Below are 10,854 nucleotides of genomic sequence, written 5' to 3'. Positions count from 1 at the left end.
GAGAGTCTCACTGGGTCTTCGAAACCAACTCGAGACTCTGAGACGGTGGAAGCAACCTCTCGCGCTGGCAGCACTTCTGCATGGCGAAATGTTTACGTCCCCTATCCCCTCGGGAATGACGGGGCTTCGTAGGTTTCTCGTCACCGCGGGGACTGTCGCGTGGACGCAACGGACGGGCTCAAACTCGCTTTTTCATGGCAGGACGCGAGGACACAAGTCCACGCGCATCGATCGTTGAACCATACCTTTCTCTCTGCATCTGTCCGCCTCAGTGTCACTATGCGCATTCGAACGCAAACCACTTCAAATCTACACACCTCTTTGCTGACTAGTTCCGTAAAATAGGTGTATCGAATCGCTTGTGGTCCTCCTGTCTACACAGTTTACACAACATCCAAGAGCTGCCAGCGGACAGCCTCCAGGCTATTAACGACGCTGCGACAGCCTGGGAATTTGTGGCCTTTCCTTTTGAAGGCGATCCCTTTGGGTCGTCGAACTGTTTTCAGTTTCCACGGTGTCGTCTCCGTTTCCTTCTCTCTCGTGGGCGAGGGCTTTGGTTCGCTTCGTGCTTCAGTTGCTGTGTACGGGCTCTGCATCGCGTTTTACCGCCGTTGTCGTCAGCGGTCTCTGCTGGCCACGAGGCACGAGGAAAGAAGAAGAACGCGTTTACCGTTCACTGCTGTCTCCCGCTAGGTGACATAGTCCCCGTTTCTCGCTTTAGGTCTTCACCGTTCGAACAAGACTTCTTCCCTGGGCGAGACAGCGGCACCAACAGCCTCCTCTGGGAGTGCCGCGCTAGCGGCATGGCGTAAACACCCTGGGGGAACCGCAAGTCGAGGAAACAAGGACGACGGACGGTGCATTTCAGTGAAAAACAACGCTGTACAGTTTTTTTGGTACGCTTTACCCAAAGCAAGAGATTCCCGTAAAGCCTACTCGCAAACAGCTGTCCATATATATATATATATATATATATATATATATATATAATATGGATGTGGTGAATATGTCCCTGCGTTGTGTCGGTGCGGCTAACAGCCTGTACGTATCTCCGATCACCACGTGCAATGAATATATGTGTATATACACGCGAGACTGGGATGCTCCTGGAGAACCAGTTTACAACGTCGGAGCCGGGAGCGAGACAGACTTCCCGTACAATTGAGCAGCTTGTTTTACCGATGAACCCCCAACCCTTGTTCACACACCCACAGAAGCAAAGTGAGCGATGGAGGTCTCCTGATTTTCCGGTTTTCCCGATGAAGCGCTCCAGCCTTCCCCTCGGTTGTTCCAGTTCGCAGAAGCTCATCAAAGCCCAAAAGTGGACGTTAGCGCCGCTTACGTGATCACAGGAAAAGGCGACAATGTCCTCGTCACTCACGAGAACCCAAGGCCAGCCTAAGGAGCAGACGCGGAGAGACAAACAAGAACTGCATGTGAAGAAACGAAAAAGCCGGAGAAATGGAACCAAAAATGATCACCCTTACAGAGACTGCGACGCCGAAATTAAACATGGATGTAGTCAGACGCAGCTGTGCGCCGCAGGCCTCAAAACCAACGCTTGTATCACTTTTCTATATACGCATGTGCAGCTATCCACATGTTCATATATAAGTACATGCATGTCACCATATATATATATATATATATAGTGTCCGACACAGCGAACCACCATAACGTATATATATATATATATATATGCAGATGTGTATTAGAGCTTGACACGCGTTGTGTATGTCGATGATGACCGGCCTTGACCCTGCATCATGCCATCTGCATTTCCGATCATTTCCACCGAGCAGAAGTCTTTGCTGAAAGTGTGCATGCACAGAAAGCGGCAAAGCGGCTACTACTCCCGAGTCGGATTTCAAACTGAGGTCTGTTTGCGGTGTTCAGCTCGGAGTCGAAACACAGCGCGTGTGTCTGTACACCGAAACCCCATTTTCACGCGCGCCTTTGCTCACCGAGGTTGAAGGTGGCGGGCGAGCAGTCGAAGACCATGAGCGGCGCTGTGAACCGCCAGCGCCAGAGAAAAAGTTTCGCGTCGGAGCCGAGCGAGAAAATCAGATCGTCCTCGCGATTCGCATCCAAGGCGACGATAGTCGTCAAATGCCCAACAAAGGTGTGCTGAGTACAAGCGGGAAAGCGACAGATACGAACAGGCTTCACAAAAACAATTCGACCTGGCAAAAACGCCGTACATGCCGTCAGTCAGCACGCAGCCCTAATCTCCTACAAGTACATCAATATAATATATATATATATATATATATATACACGCATAAGCATATCCATCTGACTGTATTTAGATACAGAGGAGAGGCACGTATATCTGTGCAGACATGCTTCATATATATATATATATATATATATATATATATCACACGCAAACACCTGTTGTGTGTGTCTCCAAATCCTCGTCGCTCCAGTACTTTGTTTCAGTTTAACGGGTCTCCACTTGAATCTACGCACAGATCGATATTCATCTATACTGATATACGTATATATATATATATATATATATATATATCTGTGCCTATGTATATCTGTTGGTTCCTAGAACAGGAGAGATGTGGACAGGATGGACAGAACGTCATTTGATTTTTCTTGCAGCACTGCGGAACTGTCCCCGGATGCAAGCTCTCATCTGAGTTCTTCTGAGAATTCGCTGTCAGGTGCTTCCGCGTGTGCGCGCTCGGCTCTTCTGTGCGCTGTGGTGCGTTCTCGGCGTGTTCGCCGTCGCAAGCGCTGCGTTGTCTGCGCACACTCTCGGAGGTTGCCTCGTCTTTGTCAACGAGACCGTTTGCACTCGCGCGCAGCCTCTCACCACGGGCGTTGCTCGATCCAGTGGAACGGTGGGAGCCTTGGATCGCTCGAAGCTCTCCACCTCCCAGAGGCCGCAGTCCCCTTCCAAGTCGCAGAGCGCGTCCTCGTTCCAAGGCAAGTCCTCGAGAGTCTCGGCCTCGGCTGGTCCCTCTTGGCGTCTCCGCCGCATTTCCATCGCCTGCCTCTTTCGCTCTTCGGTGTGCTGAACGATCGCCGCGGAGGCGTCGTAGACGACAATGCGGTTCGCGTGGCTGCCTTCGCACACCAGTAAGAAGGAATTCCGGAAAATCTTCGCCAGCGAGAAGTGCTTGGGCGCCTCGCGCCGGTAGGCCACGAACTTATGCATGAAACTCTTCCGCGTCGTCGACCAGCTGAGGCAGGCAACCCGCAAAAAACGAACGCCTCCCTTTGACTGGGGAAGAACATCCCGCGGGATCATCTCTCGCCACAAAAACGTGCAACCAAACAGCCGCAGGCGAAGCACCAAACACCCCGCTTTGGCTCGTGTCAGACGCCGACGGAGACACGAGGGATGAAAGAGACAAGAGGGCCCGAGGAATTGATGCCTTCTCGCTCGGGACGTGGCCTCTGCGAAGGGAAACGACGTTTCGAAAACATGAACGTTTTCGAGTGGAGGGATTTTGTGCTGTATGGCGACCCTGAGAAGGCCGTGTTTCCAGAAAGCGAGAAAACACCTCCAGACGAACCGAGTCTTGTTAGAAACGACAGCCTCGATTCAGGCCAAAGGAGACATACACCTGCTTGCGTGTGCGGCTGACTCCATGTGCATGCACCGGGCGCCCTTCACCCTCAAGGCGGCTGGCGAACGCGTTTCTCGCGACTTCCACGCCTCTGAAACTGCTGACCCCCAACGCTTTAGTCTTTGCGGGTCCGCGCGAAAACGAAGACAGTGACTGTCCCACGTAGAAAACGGAAACGAACCTGTAGTTCTCCTTGAATTCTCGGCTGCACGAACCACGCATGTCGACGAGGTAGAAGTAGCGCGAACCCGAGATGCAGTCGCTCATCACGCACCTGAACGCGAAAATGCACTCTTTTGAATCGTAATATCCAACACCGCTTCGACGCGCCTGAACACGGCTGTTTTCTGAGACTCTCAGGAACCGTCTCAGGCGCGGCGAGCGCGTTTTGTGTCTTCCCTCGCTATGGCCGTCGGATGGAGGGCAGTTCTGAGGAGTCACCTCGCCAACGAGATCCTTTGGCATGAATCTCTCACATTCGGCTTTGGATCTCTCCGTCCGGTCTCCTTCGCCAGAACTTCCTTCACCTCCACTTCTTCTCTCCGTCTGCCTTTGTTTCCTCTGTCGAGCGTCTCCCGCGACAAACGAAGGAACCCTCCGCCATGTAGTCGCTTTCCTCTCGCATCTCGCGGTCTCTTGCCGCTTCGCCCTCCTGGTCGCTTGCATATCCATTTTTCGCTCTTTTGTCGGCCCCTCTCTCCTTCCGTTTCGCATCTCCTCCCCTCTCCCGGCTCCTTCCGTTTCGCGCCTCCTCCCCTCTCCCGTCTCCTTCCGTTTCGCGTCTCCTCCCCTCTCCCGACTCCTTCCGTTTCGCGTCTCCTCCCCTCTCCCGGCTCCTTCCGTTTCGCGTCTCCTCCCCTCTCCCATCTCCTTCCGTTTCGCGTCTCGTTTTGTGTTTTCTGTCGTTTTTTCCTTCCTCGATTTTTCGCGTCTTCGCCACCTACAGAAGGAAGATGCCGTCGCAGTCAACGACAACCATGGAGTTTGCCTCCAAGCTCCGCCAAAGGGGAATGCAAAAGAATTTTTGCAAATCGTCGTAGGCGTCGCAGCCTGAAGAGGAAACCGATTTTCCGTTCACATAACACGTGCTTTCATTCGGTTTTTGTGGGCTCTGTCGCGAACATGTCTCTTCTGCACGCCCCCCCCAGAAAGTCGTCCTTTTCGCTCTCTCCTTTGGTTTCTGCGTGCACACTGGACTGTCCCTTCCTCTCGCCTCGTGCCGAAAACGACTGCGAGCGCCGCTCCCCCGCGAGTTCCCCTCTCGCCTCCCCTCTTCTTTCTCGGGGTGGTCCACAGCGCGAGACACGGTCTCTCGGACAAAAAAAGAGAAAACGCCAAACACGAGCTCACAGAAAACGCCCCCCCCCTGCGTACCCTTCCATTTCTGTGATCCTTTGATAGTTTCTCCCACACACGCAGGCCGACCGGTTCCTCCCTATTTCTCGCTTCTTTTGTCTCCTCGATTGTTCTCTTCTCTTGGCCTTCTCCCTGTTCTCTTCTCCCTATCCCTGTCTACTCTTTGATTTGACTTCTTTTTCGTCTCCCTTTCTTCCCTTTGGCCTCGTCAGCCCGTATTCTGTCCCCTCTCTTCTTCTCCCTGTCTTCTGCTTCTCTCCTTCTCCCTCTCTTCCTCTGTCCTTGCTTTGTCTTCTCCTTCAACCTCTCTTCTTCTCCCTCTCTCCCTCTCTCCTCTCTCCTTCTCTCTCTCTCCTCCTCTCTCTCCATCTCCCTCTCTTCCTCTCGCGTTGTTGTGTCTTCTTACCTAGAGAAATGACGAGGCCGACGCCGCCGCCTCCTGCAAAGATGCGTCCTCGCTCGGTGAGTGCTCGACGCGAAGAGCGAATCGGATGGCGACTAACGAAGAACGTGGTTGTGCTGTGGGCGGACCTGTGGGGCGCAAACTGCGAGGGCGAGACGCGCTCGCCTCCGAGACACTTCAGCGATATGCTTTCCCACCGTACAATCTGCGCCGCACGACAGATAAGAACTCCACAAGACAGAGAGCAACGCGAAAACCCGGATGAACGATAAGAGTAGACACAAGAACGAAAGGACTCTAGTCGCTCCTTTTTTCGCTGCGCAGTATCGGGGAAGACGCCGCTCCCCTTCGCCACGCAGAAAGAGACATGGGCGCATTTGACAGCAATGACGAAGAAAGGAGAGGAGTCCGTGCTCGTCCGTGAACGATCTGCTTTCTGCACGAGCAGCGGAAGAGGTGACAGGCAGAAGAAGGGAAGGGAACGAGCGACACACGGAGAAGGAGAGAAGCGAGAGGAAGAGAACACGCAGACGGTTTAAGAATTCTTCGCCAGGGGGGAGGAAGGGCGGCAAAGAGGCGTGCGAGAAAAGCGCGCAAGTGGAAGAGTCGCTAAAGATGACGAAAAAGAGGGAATGCACTCGAGGAAAAGCATGAACGAAAGGTGAAACGTGTGCCGAGAAAGAGGAGCGGAGGAGGCGCGAGACGGCCTCGGGAATCGAAGAGGGAATAATCTGGAATTGAAGAACAGTACCTCGCTCATCCCGAAGATCGAGTAGACGCACGACGGACTGATGCTGACACTGGAGCACGCGTCATCGCCGTAGGCAGCAAAGAGTACAAAGAGCCCCTTGAGTGATGTGCACATGTGGCACGTATCCTTGTCTGTTCCTCTGTTTTTTCGCGCTCGGAAGACACGCAGAGGGAGGAGCGGAGCGGCGAGCAGGTGCGACCCGTGCCAGCCGCGAGTCCGCGCTCCGACCTTTCTTTGCCTCTTGGTTTCCAAGCACTCGTCGGATTCAACCTTCTTTCTCGTGTCTCGCGATTCGCGCCTCTCGACTTCACGCTCCTCTCTCCCAGTTTCTTCGCTTTCCTCGCCTTCGACTGTGTCGCGCGTCGTGGCATGTTGCCTCGGCGCGCCGCTCCCTGCCTCTCGTTTCGCGGCCGGCCTCTCGCCGTCGTCGTGGAGATTCCGCTCGCCCCCTTTCTCATGAGCGTCGCCATTCCCGTTCGTCTCCAGTTCCCCCTGCTCCTCGGGGTGGTCTCGTTTCCCTTGTCCCCCGTGCGTCTCCGCGTCTCCTCGCCCTCCGCGCTTCGCCCACGCGAGCTTCTTCTCTCCTTCGCTGTCTGCCTCCCCGCAGTAGCAGTGCGGATGGAGAGGCGGCGGATGCGTGACGGCTGTCGGGTAGAGAGTGTTTCTGACCGCGCTCGAAGCCGCGCGTTTCATTCTCGCGACGGTCGTCTTCACTCTGCCGACGGCCTCTGCGCCCGGGAGAGCAGCCAGGAACGTCTTCGCGCGCTGTCTGGAGAACGAGGCACGCCTCGCCTTCGAGGGAGACGCAAACAAAAGCGACAGCGAGGTCGAGTCGCCAGGCGACGAGGGCGGAACCCCTCCCGCGTCTTCGCGCTTCCCCGCAGGCGGCCAGCCTTCGCGATCAAACAGGTGCGCGGACACCCGGCCGAGCAAACTGCCCGCGACAACGCCGACACATGCATCCAGGTCCACGCTGAAGATCGGGTCGCCGAGGACGGCTGGAAGAAGTAAGTGCGGCCGAGACGAGGGGAGTCCCCGCATCGAGCGCGGCCTCGGACTGGCCGGGGCTTCGAGAGAGCGACAAAGATCGGTGCGGTCTCTCTCCGGCCCATCGCTGCACTTCGCGCCGTTCGCCTCCACGCAACGGCCGAGGCCGCTGTCTCTCGAACGCAAAGGCAGCACCTCCGTAGCGCCTCCCCCCTTGCGACTCACGCCTGCCTGCGAATTGGCCTTCAGGGCCGACTTGGAAGCGGCCTTGGAAGCCGCGCTGGCGACAGAGTTGGAAGCTGAGACGGATTCTGAGTCTCGCTTTCCCTCTTCCTTATCTGACGAGCCGTCGCGAGCAAGGGTACGTTTCTTCTGGACGGGCTTTGAGCGGCCGTTTTTCGAGGAGGCAGGCGAGCTTGGCTGCGATCCTCCAGCGACGGCTCTCTGCTGCGTGCCAGGTTTCGACTGTGGAGGCAAAGGCGGAAGACGGCGACGCGCTGAAGATGTGTCTCCGCTCGCTTTCCCGCGAGGCTTCGTCTCTTCCGTGCTCGCATTGCGCGTCAACAAAGAAGCCGAAGGAGACGGCCGACGCTCGCGAGGCATCGTGGACTTCGCGCCGCTCTGTCGCGGGTGTCCGGCCAGTGAGGAAGGGCCAGAAAGCGCCGAGCGAGAACCTAACGACTGCCCAGACGAACGGAGAGAAGACGAGGAAGAGGAAGAAGAGGAAGAAGAAGAGGAAGAGGAAGAGGAAGAAGAGGAAGAGGAAGAAGAGCGGGAGAAACCAGAGAGAGAAGAGATGGGGGGAGTTTTGAGGAAGAGAGACGTCGGATCGAACGAGGCGAGAGAGGGCCGAGACTGCGATCGCGACGGGGACTCAATCCCTGGGTCCGTCTCCAAGGAGACGCTATCTGGAGAAGTCTCGGGAGCAGCCAAGCTCGGGGTTGCTGGCAGCGAAGGGAAAATCGCAGCTTCGCAGCGAAAAGAAGGCGAGGAAGGCAAAGCCGCGTGGTCAGGTGTACAGGGACCAGGAGGTTCAAAGCAGGTGTCCCGAAGGCGATTCTCGTCGGAGCTCGTTTCTTCACCCTCCCCTCGCCCGCGAACGCCGCACGGCGGCAGCTGTCCAGAATGCAGAGTCGGTGGGGCTGTCGCCATCCAGTGAAAATGTCCTCTCTTCCCGCGGTTCGGGTCAACGGAGACAGGCAACGTCGAGCAGAGAGAAGATCCACTGAGAGCGGCGAGAGTGCGAACTCGCGCTAGTGGGGGAGCTGAGAAAGCCACGGCTCTTGTTCCTTGGATCTGTTGGGAGCGTCCTCGATTCATGCCATTCACGGATGCAGCGAGAAAAGCAACGGACAGGTGGAAGGACTTGTGGTGTATCTTTGACCAGACGGCGGGGCCGCTACGGGCGTCTCCTGGCCTGCGGCCAGAGGCAGTTTGTGGGAAGAAACCTCCCTACCCCACAAGCTGCGGAGGGAGAGAAAGTGGACCGAAGCCACGCAGGAGGAAGTGAGGGCGCCGGGGGACTGTTTCGGGTTTACCTGTTGGACAGAAGGTCCGAGAGGAAAAGGCGAAGAGACGAGGACGTGAGGAGCGCAGAGAGAAGAGAGAAAAGCGAGAGGACACGGCCAGCCACGAGGAGTCAGTGACGCTCTCTCGACAGACGCCAGGGCGTGTCCGAGAGGCAACGGAAGTTTACGCTGGGCGAACTCCCGGAAGCACGCGAAAAAAAGACGGAGGATGCCGAGAAGCGAGACGCGACGAGCAGGCTGCTGAGTCTTTTATTGAGGCGAAGCATAGACAAAGCAAGGCGGAAGAGGAAAAGAGGACGGAGAGCAGAGAAGAGAAGATGGGGAGGAACGGAAAGAGAAATCGGGGGACGGAGAAGATGCAAGAACAGAAAGCAGTAAAGACCGACGGACCAGGCGATACTGTGCTCGACAGAAAGACAGAAGAGAGGGACAATCTGATGGAGCAAAAACCGTCGTCGAGCGAGACTACTCGTGGTCGGTAAGGGTGCGGCGGATCTTCTGCGCATTGTGCCTTAATTGGAGGTCTTGTCCTTGGTGTCGCAGTATCCTAAGCTCTGTCAACTTCCGTGGTGCATGTGTCTTCATGGGATGTTGCGCCGGAGCTAAAAAGACGTTGAAGGAAGCGCGAGGAAGGAAAGAGACAATGAGACGAATCACGCGGGCTGAGACATGCGAGAGAGACGGGCAGAGCAAGGCAGAGGAAGAGGAAAAAGAGGGCCCAAAGGCCAGTCAGGAAGAGTCAGGAAAACGGGGAAAGACGACAACCTCAAGAGACAGGGAAGAAAGAGGGGAAGAGATGGGGACAGAGACGAGGGACCGGAGAGACACGCTCCGTTCCAGCTGTCTCTCCCCGTTCAACAGAAGGGGATTTCTGGGACCTCTCCTTGTCCCCAAGAGCCTGGCCACCTAGGCAGTCCCTCGAGCGGCCAACATCGTTTGTGACAAAAAGCCACGCGCTCCTCCTCCACACTTCCGGAAAGGCCATCAAAAACGCCGCGAGGACCGAAGCGTGCGGGCGGGAGGGAGAAAGACGCGAGAGAGAGAAAGACGCGAGAGAGAGAAAGACGAGAGAGGGAGAGGAAGAGACAGGAGAGAGGCGGAGAAGGTAGAGAGGCGGAGAAGGTAGAGAGGCGGAGAAGGTAGAGAGGCGGAGAAGGGAGAGAGACGGAGAAGGTAGAGACGAGAAGAAACACAAGACGGCCGTGTATGTCAGTCGCAGCTTTTCCACTCGCCAAGGACGCGCGTTGCCAGCTTTGAGGCGAAAAGCGCAGAAGCCGCCTGGCGGCCCAGATTCGGGGGCAGTTCCGGGAAAAGACAACCGAAACAGAAGCGCAATTTCTCCCTCTTTCGTCTCTCTCAGCTCGCCACGTTTCGCAGTGCGGAACTGGAGGAAGCTCGTCCGGGGCGACTCGTTGTCAGTCTTGCTGCTTGCCTCTTGCCCGATGCAGTCGCCGACTCCCTCTTGCTGTGTCAAGCGAGGCGCAGAGAAGGGAGGCCTATTATGGAAACGAAAGCGACGAGCAGAGTTTACGAAGAAACGGCTCATTTTCCCCTCTGGACTTGCTCAGAGTTGTGGCGGCGCTTGGCCCTTGCGAGCGGTGCGGACGCTCCGCTCGCAAGACCGAGGGAAAATCGGCAGGCAGACAGAAATGGGGTTTGACAGGCAAAGTCTCGTGGGAAACGAGAGAACCGCGCGTCCTTCCAGAATTTCCCGCCCTGGAAGGAGTGTGTGCTCACGTTAGAGCAAAGGCGGCCGGGATGTGTCTTTGCCTCCAGCTGCTCAATTTCGGGAAGTCCTGTCTTTTCTCGCGAAAAATCGACGAGACCACGCGCGCGTGCATGCGGGTTCTCTCACACGGTCGGTTCGCGCCGACGCTTTTTACCCGTTTTCGGCTCTCGCTCTCTCGGAGTCTCTGCCGCTGGTTCGCGTTTCGCGAGTGTGTCTTTCCTCCTACCCATGGCTCTCGGCCTGCCAAGGAGGGCCCGGCTGCTAGGCGGCGCATTGAACACCATGTACGAACATAACAAAGACAATCTCAGGGTAATCTGGGATCCTTCTTCCACCTGGCGTGCGACAGGCGTCCGTGTGTTTGAACCCGCAGGATGCCCGCCAAGCAGTCATCGTCCGCGACAGTGTTTGTCCACTCTCGAGGTTCCGCCCCCGACCCAGCGGGGCGAATTCCAGGCTCTGACGTCTAGGAAACCGTGGAAATCGCGTCTCCATGCTTACACACGATCCCC

The 10,854-nt window shown here is 56.3% G+C and overlaps 1 protein-coding gene across 1 annotated transcript; it reads right to left on the bottom strand.

Moving 5' to 3' along the window:
• Positions 1 to 717: 717 nt before the first annotated feature.
• On the bottom strand, positions 718 to 8,236 carry NCLIV_056240 (conserved hypothetical protein; the record flags this gene model as incomplete). Its single annotated transcript, XM_003885179.1, has 8 exons — positions 718 to 795; positions 1,343 to 1,398; positions 1,965 to 2,127; positions 2,828 to 3,197; positions 3,769 to 3,861; positions 4,532 to 4,637; positions 5,350 to 5,551; positions 6,098 to 8,236. The coding sequence occupies 8 exons, from the start codon at positions 8,234 to 8,236 to the stop codon at positions 718 to 720; spliced, it is 3,207 nt and encodes a 1,068-aa protein (XP_003885228.1).
• Between the last annotated feature and the right edge of the window lie 2,618 nt (positions 8,237 to 10,854).

Source organism: Neospora caninum, chromosome XI (assembly GCF_000208865.1).
Source record: "Neospora caninum Liverpool complete genome, chromosome XI".
NCBI classification, from domain to species: domain Eukaryota; phylum Apicomplexa; class Conoidasida; order Eucoccidiorida; family Sarcocystidae; genus Neospora; species Neospora caninum.
The sequence above is the reverse complement of the archived record's forward strand: the minus strand, read 5'-3'. Positions and strand labels throughout refer to the sequence as shown.